The following is a 27,870-nucleotide window of genomic DNA, read 5'->3' as shown; positions in this document are numbered from 1 at the left end:
AGTCTCATTCAAATGAGATCTTAGTGCATAGTATTGCTACAGAATACTAAGTTCTTATTTCAATGAAATTGTCGAAATTGTGAGAATGATCCATGTCGTGGGGACCTACGATGACAAGCAATCAACTATATATTTAGTTGTTTCTTACGACCAGCATATCGGTTGCTGGGTAGCAATTCTAACCCGGAATATCTACAGTGTTTAAATGATTTAAACCAAATATACTGGATATTTTTAGTGGCTTATTGAGCCTAATCACAATTTAATTTGGTGGTAGGGGTTCATGGACTCAATTAGTTACTCAATAACTAGTAGTACTAACAAACAAACTCATAGACGAGGCCTCGCCTGCGAGTTTGTTTGTTATTATTATTAGTTACATATTAGTTACATGGTCCTGTGATTAGTGTCACCGCAAACTTTATTTTACAACTGTAGAACTCTGGTCGAGGAATTTTGAATGTGTAAACTATATGAAAAAAAAATAGACGAATACCCTATTGAATAGGTGAGTTGAAATGCATAAGTAGAGACATAAGTAGAATGGGTATCCTTCTTGACTGCTTATCCTACAAAAGAATAGGTCGGTCATTGTTTTAGCGGTCAGCAAGTAATTTCCTCACAGGCTCCAAACATTGAATCTCATGGACACAAGTGGTGCGCCGAAGTTAGCGATACTTGGCTCCTGTCTAGTGGTGTTGTAAAAGCGCATTACGTAAGGCAGCGTACAAGTAAAGTACTGGGTCAAACGTGAGCTCAGCAGACCGGGTCTTCGTCTGGCTCTTGGGGGCCTTTGTACTTTGCAGTATAGTAAAAAAAATAGTTTTCGCTTTGTGTTATCAAGGAATGTAATGACAGTTTGACTCTGAACATTGAATTTATATCATTTAGCTTGACAAGTACGACGGAAACATGGAGGGGTCTTCTTTCAATGCTGCAACCATTTTAAACACTATCATCATTGCGTCCTTGGGATATTTGACAGTCAAGTGTATCAGCGGCATTCTCAAGTTCTTAAAGTTCAGGAGAATATTTAACGCAATCCCTGGGGAACAGTCCTTCAATCCTCTGTTTGGGACTCTGCACAAGGTGAGATATAGCCGTGGCAATGGCCACACTTACATCTGTATGACACGTAACGGATTATTTAATTGATCTTTTATTCAGTAGGCCCTACTTGTTGTCTTTATCCTACCAGGTTATCAACAGGCCCCCAGTACCAGTTGCATATGGTATTGTGTTAGTGCACCGCTAGTATGTTTGTACTTGGCCTTAAATTACCCTTACACTAGTGGCCCAGTCATCTGAGGTGCAGCAGTTCGGTGTGCAGAGTTGCATCACCTGAGATTGTGGGTTTGAATCCTGGTTCGCCACAATTATGCATCTAGGTAAACGTCATAGACCTGCATCACTTCGGGCTTTTTTACCGCATTAATCTGACATGTCGTGATATAACTGGAATAATGTTCAAATCAGCTTTTAACAAACTCACTCACTCACTCTCTCACTCACTCACTCACTCACTCACTCACTCACTCACACATGCACAGTTATTTTGTTAGTGCATTACATGGTTGTTGTTTAACGCTGAACTAAGCAATATTTCAGCTATATATGACGGCAGTCTAAAGAAATGATTCTGGTCCAGAAAATCAAGTGATTGACATCATGAGCATCGATCTACACATCTGGTTTAAGATGACTGCTAATGATACTTTGACATGTGTTTCCTAGGGATGTGATGTGATTATTATCCCCGAATATGATACATTTTGAATTACAAATATGCATGAATTTTGCATGAATTTTTATATTTTTATTATTTTTTAAATATAAACACTATTTAAAAGGCTTGAAACTTCCTGAAAACTGGCCTCATTTTTCTCATTTCATCAATTAATCAATTCACTTTTAATAAGTTTAAAATTATTTAAGATAAAACACAATTTCAACACCAGTTAGAAAAAGACTGAAATAGAATTTTAGTCTTAAAACTATGTACATTGGACACTGAATATATAGCATAAACTAATAATTATAATAATAATGATGACAAGGACTCATTTTGCCAACAAAGTCATTCCATTGCTGTATAATGTCCCATGTGTCGGAAACTATGGATTAAAATATAAATCAGTACAGGATTACAATATGAATCACTACAGGTAAGTGTGTCTCAAGGATCGTATCATCTGAGAATATTATCGATGCACTGATATATTGATGAATCGTGACATACCTAGTGTTTACAGCTAAAGATGCCAAGTCGAAACTGAACATCCACCCAGTAGGGCTGGGATGGGTAACTCGGATACTCGGGTTGGGTGGGTACTGAGTAGAACCCGGTACCCACAGGACTACCCGGACCCGTGGTTAGTCATGTGATATTGTTTATTGACAAAAACTATCTAAAACTCTATGGTTACTCTACAAGTCACCAATGTTCCCATTTCCTTCTGACTATACATGGGGGCATGGCTCGCTGTGCAGAGTTGTGTACATTGGGCACTCCCAAAATATATGATTGTGGGTTTGAATCCCAGTTCGCCCCGATAATGTTTGTAGGTTTGCCAGCACCATACCCGTGCTCTTGGGTTTCATCGAAGTGGTAAACGTCTGAGACCTACACCACTTTGGGCTTTCCGCCCACATAAGCTGACACGCTGCGATATAACTGGAATACTGTTAAAACTTAAAAGTGGTGTTAAACCCAACTCACTCACTCACTCACTCACTCACTCACTCACTCACTCACTCACTCAGCAGGTAGGGTCGGGCAATAGGAGGGTTGGTACCCAGGTAGTAAATTTAAATTCATCCCTGCCCTACCATCTAGATCCATTTACTGCTAATTGTGTCATGACATGTTCACTGACAGTGTTGCCATATTGAGTTCTCCACTTATTGATGTGAAATCATGATGTGTATTAACTATTGGTTCATTACAAGATAACATACATCCTGTTTGTACTCATATTGAAGTTTTCCTTCCAGTTTCCAGGGCCTAATGAAGCAGGCATTGAATATGACTTCAAAGTAATGCAGGACGTTGCTCCAAAGATAGTAAGGGTTTGGGCAGGACCATTCCTTCCTGTAATTATATTACATCACCCCGACACCGTCCGACACCTGCTCAAGTCCTCAGGTAGGTTTACATTTACTTGGTGATGTCAGACACCTGCTCAGGTAGGTGGTTTGCATTAATTGATGCTGTCCGACACCTGTTCAAGTCTTCAGGTAGGTGGTTTACATTTACTAGTGATGTCAGACACCTGTTCAAGTCTTCAGGTAGGTGATCGATGCTGGCCCAATCCGACACAGTATACTGACTCCAGCTGACCAGTCTAATGCCGAGTCCCAGGCAGGGTAACAACAAGTACCATCTTTTAACTTTCTGTTCTCCAGGCTCTTTCACAAGACCGAAGAGGCAGTCTAGTGGTATCTTAAGATGTTGGAAGCTGAAAGGATGGTGAAGAGGCTGATTCAGTTTTTGCAAGTATTTGCAAACACCTTAAGTTGCATTTTATTGTAATTATATTGGTGGCTGCTCCAGTCTGCCTCTACTATTAATCTAGTTGGTCGGCTTGGAGTTTGGAAGGTCGGTAAAAGATGGGACTTGTTACCCTGCCTGGTGCTTGGCACTAAGGGAATAAAACAAGGCTCTCAGACACACGCACACGTTCATGCATGGTGCTATATAAGTGAAATAATTATAAACGTGATGTTAAACCCAATTTCACCCCACCTCTTCTATTAATCTGTTTCTTTCAGAGCCGAAGCCCAGGGGACAGTATGTATCAGGGCCGTATGACATGGGAGTGCCCTGGTTGGGGGAGGGTCTGCTTATTGCAAATGGAGCCCGGTGGGCTAGGAGTCGGCGCCTTCTCACTCCAGCCTTCCATTTTGACATCCTCAAACCTTACATTTCCATCAATAATCAATCTTCTAATGTTTTATTGGTACGTATTTGTTGTGATTACTTTGGTGCTCCTTTTTTTTAACTTAGCTTTCGGATCCCCTGTCCCCAAATTTCACATGTTCAATCTTTCAGAAACAATTGTTTATATTTCTCACTGCATCCACAAACAAATTTATGATACATGAATCCACCCAAGAACGCTATTGAACAAGCTCCTTCCCAGAGCGTGACACCTTCGTTACACTCTTGGTAACATCGCTGATGTCAGTGTGGCAGCAGCCATTACAAGAATCTTGAAATTTGCCCTCTAACCCCAAATGTAGTAACATTTATATTTTTATGTCTTTGGGAATGCCATGATAGTGAATTTTGAAAATGTTACAACTGACCATATTTCCCAGATGACTTTAACTTTTGATTTGTTTGATCAGATTAGTTAGAGATTGCATACGAATGGAAAATCACTCAAGTTCCCCCTTATATTCTTACTATACAAATTACATGATAGTTAAAATGAAATAGAAATTCAAATTAACAAAGAAAATAACTTAGCTGGGGCAGAGACCATATAATAGAGGGACGGCCCTCTAGCCTATGCGCGAAACCATCAGTGCTACGGCTTGTACTGCGCAGCCTGTCCGGAAGCGAGCAGAAACGCGTTCACTGCAGTCATCGTTGTCGCCTTTTTTTCCCATGCAAAAGATATATTTTACAATACAAAATTACACTCATGTATTTCTTAACATTGTTAACATTACAACTGAGATTTGTTGGTGCCCTAAAGCATGTCGTTGTCACTGTATTTGATGACTGTGATCACGCTTTGTCTTTGTCCGAGGGAACAAAATGGCGCACATGTAAAATCGGCAAAAGTGCAGATTTTGATTTTCAATAACGGCCTCTAATTCGCAATGAAAGTCCTTGGTTACCGAGGTGTATAAAAAGGAAATATGTTAAAAATTGGCTTAGTGCCATTTACAAATTTAGGGCGGATGCGATATTTCAGATTTTGACTCCAGAAATGGGACTAAATCTGACTTTTCCCGAAATAATTACACCACAACTCTTAATTTTCGCATGCTTTCAGACGAATGTGTTCCTATCATCGGTCCTGAATTAAATAGTTTTACATTCATCACGATTTCCCCTATGGCTTGGTACCGAAGGTATTTAGGTACGATCGGTAGTTTTTTTGTATGATTTTTGGCGCAAGGCCATATTTTACGTCACATATTTTAAGTTAAATTACCATAACATATTTGTTTATCTTCTGAAGATTTTGTCTGTATTAATCATGACTACATTTAATCAATTATTTATTTTATGCCGTGTAAATACTGATTATGAGCAAAATGATCTTGGCCTAGACCCAATCATAATAATGTAAATATGATGAAGGTACTACTTACTTTGTGTATTTACACAACAGTGAAAACATCATACAAAAATAAACATCCGTTACATGAAATATTTGTATTATAAAATTATCATTTGCTTTGTAAATGCCAAGAAAAAAGAAGGATTATATCGGCAGTCGTCGGGAGAGAAGTTCCAGACAACAAGGTCGAAGGTGTCAAACTTATCTCGCTCCGGCAAACCCCAGTATCACTGCTAGCCCCAAACTGGCATTAACCAATAACATTTGATTCTTTCGAAGCCCATTGTCAGACACATCGAAAATTCATTTAACAACGCTCGTAGTTTAATGTGTATTTTTAATTCATTGGAACTATTAGCATTATAAAATAGTAGCGAATTTACATGAAATAAAAACATTAATATGGCGTCATTTTTTTTCTGGCTAATAGTAAAGCATTTACACCAGTCGGTGATCATGCATTTTTGCAAGTAAATCTAGTCTGGACTTATTATAAGATATGAAGTTAATCTGGAGATATATTTTGTGAACATCGGGAATATGGTGATATGTTACAAGTGTCTTCCCTGCTTCTGAATGAGTTTTATTTACACTTCCTGAGTTCCTGTGCAATTTACCGGATCGTAGTTTTCTGTGGCGTTCGTAGTAGATTTGGTATATTTGTTTATTTATAATAGTTAACAATTGCAGCATAAAATGAGATATATAAATTGAAATAAATGTCCCGGAAGACACACATGTTCAGCAAATAATTTGCAGCCAACTGACATGTGCTAATGAGAGATATCATACAAAAATCTTTGTAATCCGCTAAGAGACGTCCTTTTATTGGATTGTCGCTGGTCGTAGTCGGATAAGCGAATTAACTCTTACCCCGGATATTATGTAATATTGTTTACGTGGTTACCAGAATGGTCAGTCGTGAATGTCTGCGCATCTATTGCGCATCTGCAGCAGTACAGGGAGGTTAACAGCAGGGTGTCGGGGTGTATCAGTTACATGCCAGACCGTAGCGCTGATGGTTAGTGATAAACTGTTGGTGAGGGCCGTCCCTCTATTATATGGTCTCTGGCTGGGGTAAGAGTATTTGGTGTCATGACAGTCATCACTTGTTTGTAAACGATTTGCGAGTTCAACTCCAAGGATGGTTGTAGCCAACTATCACAGTGGGGAACACAGCGATAGTATAGAGAGCTTTGCAAAGGGGCTATCGCTAATCTTTTTTGTGTAGTATGTTAAACTGAATGAAGCCAGCTTCATGAACACAGCAAATACTGTAAATAAGCACATTCCGATATCATATGTCCCTGTTCATCAAACTTATTATATAGTATGACTCTGTATTATTGCAGACTCTATATTATCACAGTATCGCTACATCTTGTAACCCACACCCCCTGTCGACTGTTTACTTATGCAAATTTAAGCACAATATTTCATTGCTTAGTCAAATACAGGACTCGTTTCTGTATGTCACGGCTACTCGTAAGTATTATATACATGTTAACTTTTTTATGATAGTTTCTAGAATGTTCTTGAAGTAGAATTACCCCTACCTCCATTGGAAATTGATTAGGAAAGAACCCATTTGTTTTGACGAAGTCCCTTCACCCAACCTAGGTCGTATGCAGACTGATTATGCATAATCCAAAACAGGAAGTGATGTAAACCACATAATCCACATGTATCACACCACAAAATAGCCACACCACGATAATATAGAGTTACCCCCCCTTGAGTTGCTAATGACAAGTACTTTGTTCACCGAACTCGATAAAGAAAACCAGCATAGATCAATACTAACTGATGTGTCATAAAAGTTGAACAAAGAACAAGAATTTTTTCCGTAGGAAATATTTAAGACATATTTAGCACGTATTTAATAGGTTAGTAAGCATTACGATCCATTATACATTAAATGCCGCGATAATATGGCATACAATCCAATGTTGAATGTGGTATCCATGTTGCCACAATCACATTAAAATCAGATCTAAGTTCTAGCTGCCGCAAACAAAGATCTGAGGACATCCCTTTACGGGTCATGTCAGAACGACCTTTTGCGAACTTTGACCGACCACTCAAATGACTAACAAGAAGTCGACATCAGCCAATTAGAAAGCAGCTTTCTTGAGCTTTACGGCACTCGTTTCAACCTGGCGACTTCCATTTCAGACTATGCTTGAAAAATATGTTAACACAGTTCTCGATTAAGTTTTTGAAAACTGAACAAACAAACATTCCGGAATGTCTAATATATGGTTGCGATTGTATGGCAGTGCTTCCCACGTACTGTGCAACAACTTCTCCGTTCAAATGTTTATCCCACGGAATTCAAGAGATAGACGATAGTTTTGACGTAATCAGTCGTATGGGCATTAACTGTCGTTTGGAATACCATGCGTTAACATTTTCGAGGTTGCATGATTAGAAAACACAATCCAACTGTCACTCTCATGATCTGGTAAGCGATGCTTTGATTGGTCGGATGAAAGGTCGTTCTGACGTAACCCATAATGGGATGTCTTCAGATCTTTGTTTAGCGATAGCAAGAACTAAGATCTGATTTTAATGAGATTGATGTTGCCAATGCAAATAGCTTGGTTTGTCTAATTCAGATCAAAATAATCGATACTTCTCAGACCTGTGAAGATCTGGGGTGGAATAGGTCTTCAGCAACCCATGCTTGCCGAAAAAGGTGACTGTGCTTGTCGTAAGAGGCGACTTATGGGATCGGGTGGTCAGGCTTGCTGACTTGGTTCATGCATGACATCGTATCCCAATTGCATCGATCGATGATCATGATGTCAATCACTGGATTATCTTGCACAGACTTGATTATTTACAGACTGCCTTCATATAGCTTGAATATTGCTGAGTGCGGCGTTAAAACAACAAACCAGCCAACCAGATACTTCTCAAGAAAAGTATTCATACACATGGAAAGTCGAGAGGATTTCCAGCATCCTATCACATTAAACAATGTTTTCAACCAATCAGATTACAGCACACACTTCCTATCTTTTGACAGTACCGGTATTGCTTCAGTCATCATAAATATTCTATGTTGAAATCATCTCTTCCTCAGAACAAAATAACAGAACACAGCAAGACAGGGAAAACCTTTGAAGTGTTCAACGTCATCAGCCTCTGTGCCCTTGACATTATCCTCAGGTGTGCCTTCTCCTACACCAGCAACTGTCAGACTGTCGGGTAAGTCTTGGAACAGTTGATCATGGTTTGTTTTGGTATAGCTCTTCCAAACACGCTCATCGTTTAACTTGGAACACACCCATTACTAGACCACTTGCGCATGTTCTTTTTTGTAAATCTCATGCTTTTCATGCTCTGTATGTGGCAGACCACTACGTTGAACAGCGTAACATTTTTCAGTTGACATTTATTCGTTGTGGGACATAGACGTCCTTAGAACTCCAGATAGGAGATTGCTTTTGCTAATATTAATATGAACTTCCATTATCGGGAAGTTAAATCCACTTTAAAATAGAAAGTGGTCAATTATTCACACTTTCATTGAATATACAGAAAAAGTGTCATTTTGGGGGGATTTATTCAGGTTTGTAAAGGAAGGTTTGTGTTTCTGTCTTTTGTCTCATTAAATGTCCGACATGATCTTTTTGACTTGTTGTTTATTTAACGGGGAATAAGAACTGCCTCATTCCCGACACTAATATTAAGTCATGAGGTGAGGTGAAATAGGTTTGAATTTTTTGTTAAAAAATATTACACATATATGGTGCTGGGCATGTGACTTATTCTGGTTTCATTGTGTTACCCCATTGAGATACCATGCCACAGTTTAACGTGGATACCCCACAGTATTCTGACTCCAAGGAAGTACGTCCTTGTTTTATTCATCAATGCCAAACACCAGGCAGGGTAACAACAAGTATCATCTTTTAACTTCTTTTGGAATGCTTTGGCCAGGGAATGGAACCACAGCCCTTCCGCTCTCCGGGCAGACACTATCCACAACACCACAGAGGTGGTCCTATTATTAAGAATATCTCTCACTTATTATCAATTATCTATGGGACATATGATGATAGTTAATACTATTTAATACTGCCTCTATTGCCCAAGTCATTGACATATATAACTGAATGTGGACCAGTGGCCTTGAATACATTGATCTTAATAGAATTGAATACATTACTCTGAATAGAACTGAATACATTGATCTTAATAGAATTGAATACATTACTCTGAATAGAACTGAATACATTAATCTTAATAGAACTGAATACATTAATCTTAAAAGAACTGAATACATTGATCTTAATAGAATTGAATACATTAATCTTAATAGCACTGAATACATTGATCTTAATAGAACTGAATACATTAATCTTAATAGAATTGAATACATTAATCTTTATAGCACTGAATACATTGATCTTAATAGAATTGAATACATTAATCTTAATAGAACTGAATACATTAATCTTAACAGAACTGAATACATTAATTTGAATAGAACTGAATACATTAATCTTAATAGAACTGAATACATTATCTTAGTAGAACTGAATCTGTAAACTGATTAGATAACAATAGATATGCATGATGCACATTTTAATCTTGTATTGTGTTTATTTCAGAGAGAATCATCCTTACATTCAGGCTGTCAACAACCTCACGACACTGTGGTCGGACCGATCTCTGTAAGCAGCCTCATTGAGTCCTTCAGCGACATGGGTGGCCCAGTCGTCTAATGAATTCAATGTGCAGAGTTGTGTCCCTTGGACATGCCAGAAACTTATGATTGTGGGTTCGAATCCTGGTTCATAATGATTATATTTCTAGTTTTATCAGCACGATATCTGTGTTCATCGGTCTCATCAAAGTGGTAACCGTCTTAGATCTGCATCACTTTGGGCTTTCCTCACACAGTAAACTGGAATACTGTTCAAAGTGACGTTAAACCAAACTCAGTATTCTACAATACTCTTTTCATTGTGAAAGAATCCCCATTAAGATCTGAATTAAAATTGGTCTTCAGCAACCCATGCTTGTTGTAAGAGGCGACTAACAGGATCAAGTGGTCAGGCTTGCTGACTTTGTGAAGCATGTCATCATATCCCAATTGTGTAGATTGATGCTCATGATGTCAATCACTGGATCGTCTGGTGCAGACTCAATTATTTACAACCACCATCATATAGCTGAGTGCATGGTTTAACAACAAACAAACAAACAAACAATAGATTTTGTGATGGGGATGTTTACCTAACTAGGTACACCTTACCTATTGCCTCAGGCCAATATAACTGACCATAGACCTATAACAAGGCCAGTATGAAAACACCCACATCATGACATACTAGTCTTCTGCCTACATCAACTGTCATCATCATTTGAGTGTGTATGTCTTTCATGTTTCATATGCAGAAACCCCCTGTTATACACTGACTTTGTGTATTTCCGGAGCCCGAGTGGCCGCAAGTTCCTCAAGGCTTGTGACTATGTGCATCAAGTTGCTGAGGAAATTATTGAGTCCAGGAGGAAAGTTGTGGTAAGTCATTTCTTGTTTTTATTCTTTCATATGAAGATAAAAGAGACAAATACCCAAGGGGTTATAATGTTCTCGTGGAAGCTGTATATGACCATTGCCCATGCCCACGGAGTGGATGCTCCATCCCGATAAGGTCTAACTCCTTTGTCAGAGATTCAGCGCCCTCACATAGATATCTGGCCTCATGGAAGCTGTATCTGACCATTGCCCATGCCCACGGAGTGGATGCTCCATCCCGATAAGGTCTAACTCCTTTGTCAGAGTTTCAGCGCCCACACATAGATATCTGTCCTCGTGGAAGCTGTGACTCACCCACGGACATCATCATGAAAGGAGTGGATGCTTCATCCAGATATGTTCCTACCAGGGGTCCGGAAAATTTAAAATCCCAATCGGACATTTGCATTTAGGCCACGCCCCCTTCAAATAGCGTATTTTAGTACGACTTTTCACACACATTACAAGTTTACGTATTCATAATATGATGAATTATGAATTGTTTCAATTTAAATTGTTTAATTCACCGGACAATTAATAACAAATAATATCATTTTAGATTTACATGGAAAACATACGTTTGTTTCTGTTATAATAACGATCTGTTAACGTAGTGAACGGTCTAATTAATATTCATGAGTTATATTCATGAGTCTGCTCAAGTGTACGCGTTGTAACATTTGGATCGAGACTATTATCCCATATTTGGTTATCACGTGACCTCACGGGAAAAGTTTTTTTTTTAAACTAAAGATTTTTTTAAAAACAAGACAGATAATTTAATCACAAATACTAAAATATCGTTGATAGCAATAGTTATTTGAATACTTTTTTCATCTGTACTTAATTATTGACCATAAAAAAATTGGATATCGATCGTCCGAGAAAGCAAAATGGCGGTCAATCAAGATTCAATATACGACTAGCTACTGAAAACAATAAAATCTAAAAAATCCTCATTGTATGTCAACCAAGTGAAAGTCGTTAGCCACGACTTACAGAATGATTGTCCAGACTTTGAGGGTTTGGCAGATCTGCTCGACTGATCTGCATCGGTCGACTGGCTGTCGTCACGCTTTCGCTTCTTGTCTGAGGTTACGTATCGTAGCATTTTGAGGATAATGAGGTACATCGATGATGCAAGGTAATAATGTACAGTTGTAAACACCTTTCACTCAAATTAACAAGATGTTCTCAGTAATAAATCCTCGATTAATCAGTGTCAACTCAGTTTATTGCCTATTACAGTGATTGACCGATTGGACTATCATGTAGGTACGATGTATTTACAGCAATCAAAACAAACAAAGCTTGTCAGTGTAGTTAATCTTCTTGTGTTGCAACTGCAGACAGAAACTGCTCATTCCTAACTGTTGATCATGTCCTGTCAAAATTTAAGAATGTCCGGACAATACTTTTTAAAATGTCCGGTAAGCAATATTTTAAAACGGACATTTGAGATTCCCAATTGGAAATGTCCGGCGCACATGACGGTTTCCGGACCCCTGGTTCCTACTCCAGAGATTCAGCGCCCAAACATAGATATCTGGCCTTGTGGAAGCTGTGACTCACCCACAGACATCATCATGAAAGGAGTGGATGCTTCATCCAGATATGTTCCTACTTCTTTGTTAGAGATGTTTTCTGTCAGGTATGAGTCTGTGGTAGCAGCCAGGACCCGGTTGTATGAAGCCTTCATTAACTAATTGCTACATTAAACCCTAATGATACATTAAATTCCTAATGCAACATTAGCATGATTAGTTAATGGCATCATTAAAGTTTGATACAACCAGGTCCTTCACACAACTGAGTTGTCTCCTACCAGATGCAACATATTTAAGAAATAAATGACGAGTGGGAGTTGTTTATCATACAAGAAAACACTGCAGAGAGAATAAACCACGAGGGGCGCAGCCTTAAATACTACTATTGTACGATAATTGACCACGGGTTGTTTATTTCTTATATGAGATATCAACATTTTGTGCGGCCTTTTTAATGATGTCAATAAAATGTAAATGCTTTAAAAACTTTTACCTTTATTTGAATAATGATGACTCCCTGGATACAATGCAACATCGGCAATGTCGGTCATGTCCATTTTATGAATGGGGGGATTACATTTGGTAATTCCTGGATATTCTCACAATTTTTAAGTCGATTACCTTTGCCTTTTCTCCCACTACCGATTGTCATATCTCACTTTTGAATGCGATCGTTCAGCCTTTGCATTTATCTGCGTTTGCAAGCTAACATATATGGGGAACAACTCACAAGACACTTCCCTCTCAAAACTAACATCGATGACATGCATCAACCAAGTCAGCGAGCCTGACCACCCGATCCTGTTGGTTGCCTCTTACGACAAGCATAGTCATATTCTACCCCGATCTTCATGATAGAACACTGTTTTATCATGAAATAGACCTGTGAAGATCCAGGGTAGAGTAGGTCTTCAGCAACCCATGCTTGCCGTAAAAGGCGACTATGGTTGTCAAAAGAGGCGACTAACGGGATCAGATGGTCAGGCTCGCTGACTTGGTTGATGCATGTCATTGATCCCAACTGCATGGATCGATGCTCATGATATTAATCACTGGATTGTCTGGTCCAGACTTGATTATTTACAGACCGTCATTATATAGCTGGAATATTGCTGAGTGCAGCGTTAAACAACAAACCAACCAATTTATCATGAAATAAACCACACTTTGTTCTTCATTGTTCTTTCCGATTTATCACATAGCTGTCATATATAACAAGATAATAGCACATAGGTGTGATACATGGAGTGTAGCTTAATGTAGGCTTCTGTGTTTCTCTGACGATATGAAGAAAGTACACAATCAGGGTCAAGTAACTCCGAACTGGTGACCCTGGTCCTCGTTACGTTTGTGTGAAGAGTTTCACTCTTGTGTTTTGAGTGCTGACAATAAGAAGCAAATGTCATGTCAGAATAAGTATATGATGTATGTTGTATTTTCAGAATGAGAATGGTCCAACAACTCAGGACAACGGAAAGAAGAAGATTCTTGACTTCTTGGACATTCTCCTGACGGCCAGAGACGAGGATGGGAATGGTTTGACCTCACTAGAGATCAGGAACGAAGTGGACACTTTTCTATTTGAGGGTATAGTTTATTACAATTGTATGATGGCACAAAATATAATGCACTGATACTTGAGGTGAGCTGAGCTGAGGTGAGCTGAGCTGAGGTGAGCTGAGCTGAGCTCAGCTGAAATTGGGTTGAATGTCTTATTCAAGATTCTTTCACTTATGTAGTGATGTGCATGCATTTGTGTGAGTGTCTGTTTGTACTGATTTTGTTGTATAGTGTGCCACAGGCAAGCACTCCATCCACTGCACCATGGAGGCTTTCTGATATGTCGGTGAACAGCAGCAGTCTGAGCAATTATGATGAAAGTCATATGATGGAGCGTATATGTACATTCACTATATAATAGATATAGTTGATGCAATAAACCAATTGTGACATCACGTCTATAAATATTCAAATGAGGTCACCTAGTTGGAACTACTTTTTGTCATATCAATACCACCTGTGAAGATTCAGGGTAGAATAGAACTTCAGCAACCCATGCTTGCCATTAAAGGCGACTATGCTTGCCGTTAGAGGCGACTAATGGGATCAGGTGGTCAGGCTCACTGACTTGGTTGATGCATGTCATCGTATCCCAATTGTGTGGATCGATACTCATGATGTCCATCACTGGATTGTCAGGTCCATACTTGATTATTAACAGACCGCCGTCATATAGCTGGAATATTGCTGAGAGCGGCATAAAACAACAAACAAACAAACAAATCATATCCATACATTGATGTGTTGCCTACTTGTTTGAAAACCTGTTGCCTAAAATTAGATGTCTTTTAATCACTTGACACCTAAACATGATAAATAGACAATGGGGGTACTCAGGCACCCAACCTGGACCAGGTCCAGCTCCTGAAAATGCTACCATGAAGGTCTAAAGTTTTACCAGTTATGTGATGACGATCCAATGATCGTCCTGTATCAAGATGCCCATATGGAGAACCTAGTCTATACTGCTGTGATTTTATTCATATGCAGTTTCTAAAGTTGCCTCAGTGGACAATTATGTCTAAACATTTTAAGAATAACATATGATAAGAAATCATTACCTTCACAGTGGTTGAAATTGGGCGTCACTCACTCACTCACTCACTCACTCACTCACTCACTCGACCGCCTCCGTGGTCCTGTGGTAGAGCGTCCACCCAGAGAGCGGAAGGTCCGGGGTTCGATCCCCGGCCGCGTCACACCAAAAGACGTTAAAAGATGGTACTTGTTGTTACCCTGTCTGGCGCTCAGCATTAAGGGGCTAAAACAAGGACTGGTCGGCTCGGAGTCAGTATACTGTGTCTGAGTGGGGTATTCATGTTAAACTGTGGCATGGTATCTCAGTGAGCTAGCACTATAAATCGGCATCAGTCCGGACTAGTACAAGCAGCTACACAAACACATACTCGTACATGCAAGTCGCTATATAAGTGCAATAATCTTGGACGCAACGTTAAACCCAATTTCACCTCACTCACCTCACCTCACCTCACCTCACCTCACCTCACCTCACCTCACTCACTCACTCATTCGCTCGCTCACTCGCTCACTCGCTCACTCACTCACTCAAATTAGGCATGATGCATATTTCCCAACCTGCAGGTCACGACACAACAACGAGTGGTATGTCCTGGATGTTGTACCACATGGCTAAACACCCAGAGTACCAGACTCGAGTCCAGGAAGAGATAGACGCCATTTTGAAGGGGAGGGAATCGGACAACATCCTTTGGTAAGTGAGTTAGCCAGAGAGTAAATGTGGCTAGGTGGTGATATAAATAGTATTAAGTTATTCAGTAAATTTTGAAATATTTATATTTTTCTTTCTAAAGGGTTGATGTCTTCCTCTTTTAATGAAAGAGACGATTATTTGGTGATCATAATCAGTGGATTCTGGGACAGAACACATCACAGCAAATCTGACCATTCATGCCCCAAGTGCCCCCAGTGAGATATGTGATCAAGGTTAAGGTCAATGTCCACAAGTTTCTTTTAGGGGTACAGGACATCTTCCTGAAGCAAGGGAGTTAACTGACTGTAAAAGGCCAGTTTCCACCCTTGCCGAACTAGGCTGGAATTTCTGGGCTTGATCGTAGTGCCACCAGTGGCTGTTATGTCTCTCCTGTCCCTCCTATTGACCAATCAGATTCTGCCTCTCATATCACTTTCATTTGCTTCAAACAAAATGGGGGCGTCCAGTCTGATCGGTAGTCAAGATCTATATTGTAATAAAACGGGTCTTACCTCACAAAGTGCATCACATCACGCGAGCTTCTTGATTAAAAACATGAAAAGAATTTGGAAAATATCTGTCGAAATCCAGTTGACGGTACACATGGTATGCAAATCTTTCAATCGACCGAAATCTGCACAGCAGTTTTACAAACTGGATGTCAATTTCGTTATGCAATTTTGATTGTACAATGCATAGACTTGTCAAGACACCATAATTCCAACCTAGTTCAGCAATTCGCTGTGCAGAGTTGCCTCCCTTGGGCACACCAGAGACTTATGATTGTGTGTTCGAATCCTGGTTCGCCCCGATTATGTTTCTTGGTTTGTCAGCACCATACCCGTGCTCGTGGGTTTCACCAAAGTGGTAAACATCTGAGATCTGCATCACTTTGGGCTTTCCTCCCACATTAAGCTGACACGCAGTGATATAACTGGAATAATGTTAAAAGCGGCGTCAAACCCAACTCACTCACTCACTAAGTTGTGACATGTTGTCCTTGCATTCTAAACATTTTTGCTTTTGAGGCTGAAATGCCAGAACCTGAAACTTTGCTTGGGTGATCATGATCCCTTGCAGCCATTTGAAAATGTTAAGTTGGCGATTTCTGCTTTATGATTCTGGAAATTCCTATGCAGTAAATATATGACATGAGGAATGACATATGATACAAATTTTGGACTATTTCCTTTTACCCTGCTGTCCCATGAAGATCGGGGGTAGAATAGGTCTTCAGCAACCCATGCTTGCCGTAAAAGGCGACTATGCTTTTCGTAAGAAGTAACTAATGGGATCGGGTGGTCAGGCTCGCTGACTTGGTTGATTCATGTCATCTTGTCCCAATTGTGTGGATCGATGCTCATGATGTCAATCACTGGATTGTCTGGTCCAGACTCTATTATTTACAGACCGCCGTCATATAGCTGGAATATTGCTGAGTGCAGCGTTAAACAACAAACAAATTTTTACCCTGCTATGACCTTGACCTTCACATACCCCCAGTTTATCCAGTGTCCACACCTGAAGCCTTGGGATTAATGTCGTTGAAATGTTGTGATTATGATCCAAGCAATGGTGTCGCTAAAAGCTGCTTGCACAATTCTGATCAGATTTTAAACATGGTCACCATGACAACTATATTGAAAATGTCACTTTGATCATTTATCAACAATTTCTGTATGATCAGGCAAAATGATGATAACATGGAATATGTTTTGAAATTCAATGCAACTTCTGTTTTAACATTCTATTTTTGCCTATTCAGGTTCACCCTTATGTGGGTCTGGTCTGATATGATACTAGTATTCCTGAAAAGATTCTGTGGCTGTATTTTTCTAGTTTGTTGCTGTCTGCGCCATGACTGATAAGTGTCTCCACTCTTTCAGGGAAGATCTTCCCAAACTGGAATACTTTTCTCTGTGTTTGAAGGAGTCGATGAGGAATAGAACACCAGTCCCTTTCATAGAGCGTGAACTGACGAAGGACATTGTCCTTGATGGTATGTTCTTATTATTCCCCACCCCGTTTTTCTTTTTCCAAGCAGAACTCAGAAACCATAAAAGATAACTTTACAAAACCTGGTACACACTTTCAACCTTTGTTATATATGTGCCTTTTGCTAATTAGCTTTCCCCTGCATTTTTAATACATTTTATATAAGATTTTGAAAGTTGGAGCAGAATTTGAAATCCCTTTAGACATGTCTTTAAGAACGTGGTAAACACATTCACCATATAGTGTAGATATGCCTTTTGCTGTTTATGATCCACCCAATTATTTTGTTTTTATACAAATTTTATAAATTTAGACTTGTCTGTTATGTACTCCATGAAACTTTGTAAATATGTGTCAGGCTGTTACAGAGTCTTTGTTCTTTAGAGATTTCAAAATTATGTTTCATTTTCTTAAATAGCACACCAGTAGGCAATACAACTAACAAAGCTATAAAAGCATTCATAGAAGATAATTAGAAATTCACCAGGTTTTGAGGGATCTGCCAGTTTCCCGAGACAAGTGTGTCCACTAGCCTATATCAAAGCCTCGTTTCTTCCCTTGCCACATCAAGCCACTTTTCTTGGCTCAATCGTGGCGCCACCTCGCTTAGATAATAAGTTGTGCCCCTTCTAATGAAAACGAGCCAACCAGTCCTTATTTTATCCCCTTGTGACAAGCAACAGGCAGGGTAACAACAAGTACCATCTTTTCACACCTTTTGGTAAGAAATGGCCAGTGGATCGAACCACCGACCCTCCACTCCTGTCAGATACCCTATCCATATCTTCACAGATGTGAGTGATTGGTATTGAGGCACACACGGATATTTATATATTTTGGCCTAATATGCATATTTTCATATTAAACCATATTCAAATACACATAGGGGCGGTGGGGTAGCCTAGTGGTTTAAGTGTTCTCTCGTCTTGCCGAAGACCCAGTTCGATTCCACACATGGGTACAATGTGTGAAGCCCATTTCTGGGTGTCTTCCCGCTGTGATATTGCTGGAATATTGCTAAAAGCGGCGTAAAACCATACCCACTCACTCAAATACACATGAAGTTGAAACAATAAGGAGATTAACAAACTGTGTTTTCAATTTAGACATTTCAGAAGTAGATTGAATATCTGTAAAAAGAATTTAGACCTAACCTTGAAACCACAGTTGGCTTATCACCGTTCTACCACGACTCAAAAACCAATAAATGGTAGTAGAGCTAATGTGTTGTTTACTGATTCACTTTCTTCAGGATATCACGTCCCCAAAGGCACTTTTGTGGCTGTGCAGCTATACAATCTGTGCCACAACCCCCACGTGTGGGAGCGCCCCCTGGACTACTATCCTGAGAGATTTCTTGCTGAGGAGGTGAAGGCACAGGACCCCTTCGCATACGTTCCATTCTCAGCTGGACCAAGGTATTTATTTTGGAGATTAACCTACTGTGTTTTCTCTGTTGAGATTTTTTCTATAGATTTCACACGGCTAAATTGATTATGGAAATAAAAGATTGAGAAAGAAATTATTTTGTATAAATAATACCTTCCACATCACTCAAATCAGATGTTGCAGTCAGAGGTGGTTTTTATGATTTGAAACCTCCGACCAATCAGAATGAATGTGTTTTTTTCAAATTCATGATAGTCATGAATTAATTTGGCCTGGTCATACAGCCTTTTTTTTGCATAAATTTAATATGGGTAAAACTTATATACTTATCCTTTTGTATGTAAAGGCTATTTACAATTAACAACCTAGCTGTTTACTTGTAAATATTGATATACATTAAACTACATTTATAGGGAACATGCGAATTGACAAATATAACAAACTGTTCTTTTGGTCCCGGCCATTTTTCATATATTTTATCATATAAAGTTGATGGATATAACGAACACGCTCATAACGAAAAAACGGATATAGAGAACTCACGTTGTGGTCCAGTGTGTACTCTGTCAACGATCATGTTCAAGTGTATAACAAACTGTTAACTCCTGAGCTGAGCTCCTCATGTGTCATCTGCCTATTAAAGTATCCGCAGCCAAGCGCTGCTGTTCAAAGCGTCAATAAACAATTGGAGGCAATTGATTTACTCTGATGTACTGACACCTTGCCCTCAAATTACACCTTCAATGGGCGATCTTTTTGTTCCAAAGGGCAATAACTCTCCTTTTGATATGATATAAGCAACGGTCCAAACTGTCGCTTCCGGTCTGGTTCCCGGATCAATGCGCGCTGCGACAACTACTGACATGTAGAGACGGAGCAAAGCTAAAGAGTTATCCTGTTGCCCCTGCGTTCAAAAACAGTCGTTTACAACTGAATATTTTTAACTAGCACATATTTTGTAGTGATTATTAGTTTATAATATGAACATTTGTTGAGTCTTCAACAACAAGACGAATTGTCACTTTGGAATATAGCGGGAAAAACGTCATGAAAAATGGTATATTGCCACGGTATTTTCTACGGTCAGAAAAGAGCGAGGCATTAGTCGGTCTGGGCTAACATATTGCATCCATGAAATAATGCGAACTCATTTTATTTATCAGCCTTTGTGTTATTTCCCACAACAATTCAAGCATTCAAATCTCAACAAATACTACCATGGACTTCAATTAAATAACATTAGTGATACGCCAACATTTGCAGCACACAGACATCTTTGACAGGCCTTTACCAATGATCTATATAGTAAGTATACATCCGTGACTTTACAAATATTTTAAGAAGAAATAACGTTCACAATAATAAAACAACTGATTTTAAATGTATCTTTTTATATCAAAATTAAAGTTGCATCTGAATATTTAAATTTACATTATTTTTTTTAGAAATAGGCCAAATGAACATCTACCATGCATCTATTAAGCACTCAGTTACTCATTTGCAATATACATACCAGTCATCATTCTTTGAAATAAGAGATTTACCCATATTATTCTGCCCCTTATAACATGTGTCCCACCATTAAGTGCTCTGAGTCATCACATGTGTTAATTCATTGATCCATCATTTCTTACAGAATTCTGATACTCATGCTCTTAAAATGGTAGTTAATTACAGAGATTTGTCCCAACAAACAACAAATCATACTGACTACCCCACAAAATGTGTATGATGCATAAATAGATCTAAATCATAGTTTTATCTTCTTGTTTTAGTAACATCATATTTATTTTAATGTTGACAAATTATTTTCCATACAAACCCACACACTATCCTAAGTATCCTGATTTTCATTCAACAGTACTTCAAGACACCTGTAGTATAAAGTATATTTATATGAAAATATGAATATGAAAGTTTATCATCAAATCTTCTGATGGTTGAATAAATGCAAATTGAACCCCACAGTCATTCCATGTAGATAAATGGATTTATTTATGTTATTTGTTTTTGCATATAACAGATTATTCTTACATATGTTACAGTCAGTGTCTATAATCAGGCCCAATATGTATATTGACTGATTCACTCAGGTAAGGCATATTTTTTCTTAAATTTTCATTCACTTATTATTGCCTGAAAAATAGGACCTGATTTTAAACAGACTGGCTGTAATGAATAAGACTCCATAATTTAATCCTCCTCAATTTAATTTGGATCTATTTTGATCTTATCAAGATCAAAGTAACTTATGTAAGAAATTAAAAATGTTTTCACAATGAATTGATTGATTCTCCAAACCTGAAAGAATACCAGAGTCCCTTAATTTTTAATGTTACTTATCTTTATTAGCATAATATTCAGTTCCGAAACAGATGACAGCTAAAAAGTCATGCATGTGTAATCAAATATTAGTACACATGCACAAGTGTGCCATGATATTAAATAAAATAATAAGAGTCATAGTGCAATGCAATGCTTTGAACGCCTATCTAGTGGATAACTATACAATACAATCAGTCGTGGTCATCCCTTATGTATCATTAAATCAAGGAAAATTTATTTATTACATGGCAATAGATAAATCATTGTTTAGGCGAAAAGATATGCTGCCCACACACAAGCGTGACTGTTGCCGACAGAGGTGAAGGTTATACTAGTTAACTGTCTATAGGCGTCATAGTAACATGTAGTGCTCGTTTTGCGCATACCACATGCGCCATCAGTTTAAGGTTGGACCGTCCGGGTCAGCGCACCTAGCGGGTAAGTGAAGGGAAGATAAATTGAAAAAGATCGCCCATTAACAATAGTAACACAGTGATTGAAGTGGATATATTCTGTACATGTACAGTGCACACTTGTGTTATTTATCGAGTAATATGATGTCACATGACTTGATAAAGGATGTCTGATGACAGAAATGCTTATTACGAACGACGGATATAACAAACTAAAATTAGTGGTCCCTTTGAGTTCGTTATAACCATAGTTTACTGTAGTTTCAAGAAAAAAGAGTTAGTTTTATGAAATGATTCTTTAGGAGGTGATCTGTCTGAGAGCTTTGTGAATACTGAAATATTGCCAATGTTAATTGCCAATGTAGGACAAGAGGTGTTTTGGGCATCAAGTTTATGAGTTATGTCAGAAACATATATTATACATATTTGTATGAAAATTGTCTGACGTTTTGAAATGTCTAGCAGCTAACTCTTTCCTTCCTTTCACTTGCCACTTCTGAATTTGTGGCATGATCAATAGAATGATACAGCAGATGTTTCAGAATTCAATTGAAAATCTATCTCTGACCCAGTACCTGGCCTAAGATGAATTATTCACAATAAGATTGTTCTATTTTTATCAACATTTGCTAGGAAATCAGCTTAAGTCAAAGATTTGCTCATGTTCACAATAAAAACAAAGCAAATTAATCGCTCATCTCTGGGTCTGCAACAGCTCGAAGCGCTTGCTCACTTTTCCAATATGGCGACACAACTACCGCTTGGTTGCCTTGCCCTAATGAAGAACATAATAGAAGAGGCTCGATGAGGAGCTGATGAAATTTATGACTACTTTAAAGACGTGGAGCAGACTGAGGATGATGGGGCCTTAGCTGCCTTTGCTCATTTCCCAGTTGATCCAGTCAAGAATTTTCCTGTCCTGCTGTCATACTAAGCCGCCATTTTCTTATGAGAAGTAAGCGACCTCAGTCAGCGATTGGTATGATTGCAAGCAGCTGAAAGTTAGTGCCCTGTTGTAAGGCGAATTGTTGTACATCGCTTGCAAGCGATTGGGGCTTTGCAACAGACCCCAGGTGTTATTTTTTTAACAACGTGCTTTAAGAGTTGCAGATTCCCTAAAAGAGACCTCACTTGTGCTTCATGAACAGTATAATACACATAAAAGAAAGACCAGATAAAAATAACAACAACAATAACAATAATAATAATTAAAAAAATATATAAAAATATGTTGTCAATGTTTTATTCTCAGCTCCTTGGGGAGAATACAACCCAAGCTGCATGTAAGGTGCTAGAAGGTTAGCCATCATTACCATTTCAACCTACAGATGATATTGCTGATAAAACCAGTATTTTCATTATTATTTCAGGAACTGCATCGGACAAAACTTTGCTATGCATGAAATGAAGGTCGTCCTTGCAAGAATACTTCACAGGTACGTTGTCTTTAGTGCTGTCTTACATGGTACAGTATAAGTTAAAGTGGTATCATTTGGGGTATATGTGGTTTTTTGGCACCCTGCAAATGGTTTTATACCACAAGAGGAGGAGATCCTGCTATATCGAATTATTCTTGCTGGCATGATTCTATTTGCAATTGTAAAAGAATTAAAACAATTTGAACAACTGTTCGACTGAGTTCAGGTTAACTTGTGCTGTGTCATGTGACTTTCATTGACTCGTAAGCAACATGCTGCTCATTGCTTTGTATTCTTAGCTTGGTAGTGGGTGATAAGGCATTTATTCTCATGCTCAGAAATCCTTGAGCAGCCTGTTTTCTTCATGGTGGGATATAAGGGATTTATCCTCATGCTAAGAAATCAAAGTGCAGCCTTTTTTCGTGGTTGGGTATAAGGGATTTAATCTCCCGCTCTGAAATCTTTTTCCTATTTTATGAAGATCACTTGGACCAATGAGATCTCAACATTCTGATATGAAGATCATTAAATTGTAGCAGTACCTCGAGGGGTACATGGGGTTTTATGCATCCTGTGTTAGGTTTTAACGAGGGACACATAAAAGCCCATGTAAACCAAGTGATCCTGCTACAACAAATTGATCTTACCGACATGTTTTAATATGACATTGTAAAAGAATACGAAACAAGTTCAAAATTAATAAAAAACAGCTGTTCGATTGAGTTGTGCTTTGTCACGTGACTTTCATTGGCTCAGAAAAAGTGTGCAGCGTTTTGCTTCAAAGCGGGGTATAAGGGATTTATTCTGCCTCTTCGAAATCCTCTTGCAGCCTGTCTTGCTAGTGGTGGGGTATGAGGTATTTATTCTCCTACTGAGACACATAGTATTTTATCAAGATCATGTGGACCAATCAGATCTCATCATTCTGACATGGAGGTATGATAATGTCAGTTGTCAGTCATCGGTCTGTCTGTTGTCTCTAAACTTTTGACTCTTTCTTCAAACTGGGTGAAGGGATTAGCCTGCAGGAACGTGTGTAGTATGAGAATCAGCCATCCATCCAGCTGTGTTTACCTGAAACCACAAGGCAAAATAAGGAGCAGAAGCTTTGTTTAGATGATCCCAGCTATGATGTCTCTGTCCGCATAATTGTGAACAAGTTTTAAACAGTGGCGGATTCAGAATTTTGACTGCTGCACCTTGTGGCTTAATGATTTATTAATTCAGTAAATCAAACTGAATTTCTCAGTTAATTATGATAATTATTGAGTTCATTTAAGCACCATCCTCTGTGTGTAATTGTGCCCATTATTGACAAAATCATGTTTACTCCAAGGTTCACACTACGCCTTGATGAAGATCATGTGGTCAAGATGAAGAGCATGGCTGTACTGAGGACAGAGACTGGCATCATGATGTATGCCACGCCGCGGACCCCGGCCTGATCTCCACCTGATGGCACCAGCGTGTACACCAAACACACTTCCACGGGGATAGTACCATGGTACAGGAATTACGAATGTGCTTCTTATCAACTGCTCCAACTTGAATTGTTTGATAGGCATTACTTAGAAGTTGACGGATGACAAAGTAGACACAATATATGGATAACAACTTCTTTATTACTGTAAAGGCAATGTTTCAGTATAGATCCTTATACCATTGTCAAGCAAGACTGGGTGTTGATTGCCACGTCTCCATGTAGACAACGGATGAATTGTTTGATAGGCATTACTTAGAAGTTGACAGATGACAAAGTAGACAAAGTATCAAACAATTCATCCGTCGTCTGAATGGAGACGTGGGAAGCAACACCAGCTTTGCTTGACAACGGTATAAGGATCTATACTGAAACATCGCATTTACAGGATTGAAGAAGTTGTTATCCATAAATTGCGTGTACTTTGCTCCAACTTAACTGTCAGTCTCTAATACTGACTGTTTATTCTTCACAATTCTGGTGTTTATTCTGTAAACAAGGTCATGAAATAAGTCTCCAATTAATTGCGACCTCATTGTGCAGGTTAAGCCCCCAAGGTTGTGCAATCATGCTCTGATACTATGTTCTTTGATACGATATTGTATTTCTAAATTAAAGTTACACCATAGTTACACATAGTTAATTGGCGATTAAATTACTCACCATTGTCTTTTATTTTATTACTTCAGAAATTTATTTTATTTTACGGGCACTAATTTGGTGTCGCACCATGTAAACACAAAATGGTGACGTGTGTTAAACAAGCAACCAATCATTGTAGAAAAAACAATGCAAGATAAACATATTTGCTCATATATTAATCATATTAGGCATATTATCTTTATCACAACTCAAGAAGTGTTAACCATAGGCAATACAAACATATTCCAAGTGATCTTCAGGGTCAGGCATTTGTTGTGTGACCTTCTTTGAAGGTCAAGGTAACTGTACAGAATCAACCACCTGGGGTGGTCTGACATGTAGTTTGTAAGTGCTAGCATCCATGTTGACAACTAGAAATCTTCTTGCATGTCATCGTCTGAAATTGAAAAGTCTTTGTAAAAAGTGTGTAATGATTTCCAGACCACTGAGGAAACAACAGTGAAGGGGTCAGCTCCTGTTGAACTTTCCAACACACATCAAGTTTTACAAGCAGGCCTCATTAATGATGTAAAAGTTTTGCTCAGTGTGGCACGACATTCCACTATGAGCTGTGTCAATAATTGTGTTTGTGTTTGTTGTCAAAATAATCTCTTGTACTATATTAATGGCTCAAAATGAGACAAAGTTCCTAATGTTATTTTTGCATTGGAGCTACATAACCTTTCCATGTACTGTTTTAACATGCATGAACATTTACCAATGAGTGTTATGATTTAGTTGTGAAGTTCCCTGTAGTTGTGTTCATTGTTGACGCTGGTTGTGTCCGAGTGATGACAGATTGTGTCCGAGTGATGACAGGCTGTGTCTGCTTTGGGGAGGAAGAGTCTGAGATGAAGGAAAACAGACGATTCCGAAAAATTTAACAGTGTAACGAATTCTTGAAAATCATTTATGTATGAGTGTAGTTCCAAAGTTGGATGTCGGTTAAAATCTTGATTCCTTAAGTTTGGGGTTGGGTTGTAACAGGTCTGAAAGTTTTCAATCCAAAAAATGAACTTTGCCGAGATTTTATAGTTTGGGTCACTAAAAACCGTCTCTAATTATCTTGTTTTCATCCTGAAACTAACAGCATCACAATACAAGATCATGCCAGTTGTAAAAAATTGTTTGGTGTGTTGGTGTTTTATGTTGCACATTAACTTTTGTTGAAATGTATGCTTTAAATCTTCGATTTTTTATGTTTTTGCATTTTGAAAAATGTTGAGTCTCACAATTCTGTTTAAGAGAGTGTGTAGGGATATATTTCAACTGTGCTGTCGAGTGTTGCAGCTGACTGTGCAGAGTTGCATCCCTTTTCCATCCCAGAATCTGCTATTACTTGGCTTCATTCCTAGATTTGCCCTGATTAGCATCGATACGTTTTGTCTGAAGATGGGGGCCACCAAGAAGCACATAATACAAGTGTGTGAGGTGGCGTGAAATGAGGTTCAACATCTTGATCAATATTATTGCACTTGTATAGCGACGTGCTTGCATGCATGTGCATGTGTATGTGTGTGCTTACTTGTACGTATGTGTGTACATGTGCATGGTATATGCTAGCTCTCTGAGATACCATGCCAAAGTTTAACTTAGATACCCAACTCCGACACAGTTTAAAGTTTTATCTCCTAAAGGGGAAGTTTACACACAAAAATCACTTTCTGTCTTATTTGAAACAAAACGCAATTTTAGAATTAGTTAATATCAATGTTTGAAAATATATCCTCATTTTTCTCACAGTGAAAATAGTAAGCTCACAATAAGTGTGAAAATGTTATGTTGTTATGAGGCTAAACATGCTTGACTTATCCCCCTTAGATTTTGAAGTATTTGGTGCTGAATAAACTGGGTCCCTGTCTAGTCTCAACACAATAGATAAGAAGTACCAGTTTAGGGTGAGACAACATGGCATCCGATACATTGTCTGATTCCGAAGTTCCCTTGACCCATCAAGAAATCCTAAAACTATACACTTATGAACCAATGGAGGATATTGATGAAGATGACTGATTAATACTGGATGATGAGCAATTTTTCGCTCATCTTAAGTTAAATAGATGATGAAATAATAAATAACAGGATATGGCAGAGCTGTGTGCTATTAATAGGACTGTAATGATATGGTAGTACTTCCTTACGGTATCCCAATTGTGTGGATCAATACTCATGATGTCAATCACTGGATTGTCTGGTCCAGACTCGATTATTTACAGACCGCCGTCATATAGCTAGAATATTGCTGAGTGCGGCGTTAAACAACAAACAACAACAACAACTTCCTCACGATACGATTCATCTCTATGAATCTAATGTCATGATGCTACTGTGGCAGTAGGCGATATACACATGTTCATTTGAATCATTGTCTTTATTACATATGTATCAATTTATTAACAGGGCCATGGGTGGCAAGTCGTCTAAGGCGCCGTGATTCGCTGTGCAGAGTTGTGTCCCTTGGGCAGGCCAGAAACCTGTGATTGTGGGTTTGAATCCTGGTTCATCCAGATTACGTTTCTAGGTTTGTCAGCACCATACC

General features: G+C 38.6%; 1 protein-coding gene across 1 annotated transcript; it reads left to right on the top strand.

Annotated features, from left to right (window-relative positions):
* Positions 1-727: 727 nt before the first annotated feature.
* On the top strand, positions 728-27,870 carry LOC124152487 (ultra-long-chain fatty acid omega-hydroxylase-like). Its single transcript, XM_046525430.2, has 12 exons — positions 728-1,089; positions 2,995-3,145; positions 3,772-3,959; positions 8,386-8,510; positions 9,920-9,982; positions 10,710-10,833; positions 13,820-13,964; positions 15,540-15,669; positions 17,556-17,668; positions 18,917-19,082; positions 23,162-23,227; positions 24,546-27,870. Exons 1-12 carry the CDS (start codon positions 913-915, stop codon positions 24,652-24,654), a joined length of 1,557 nt encoding a protein of 518 aa, XP_046381386.2. The 5' UTR covers positions 728-912; the 3' UTR covers positions 24,655-27,870.

Source organism: Haliotis rufescens, unplaced genomic scaffold (genome assembly GCF_023055435.1).
Source record: "Haliotis rufescens isolate VD_foot unplaced genomic scaffold, xgHalRufe1.0.p SCAF_13, whole genome shotgun sequence".
Taxonomy (NCBI): domain Eukaryota; kingdom Metazoa; phylum Mollusca; class Gastropoda; order Lepetellida; family Haliotidae; genus Haliotis; species Haliotis rufescens.
Note: the sequence above shows the minus strand (reverse complement) of the source record. Positions and strands in the feature narration are given on the sequence as shown.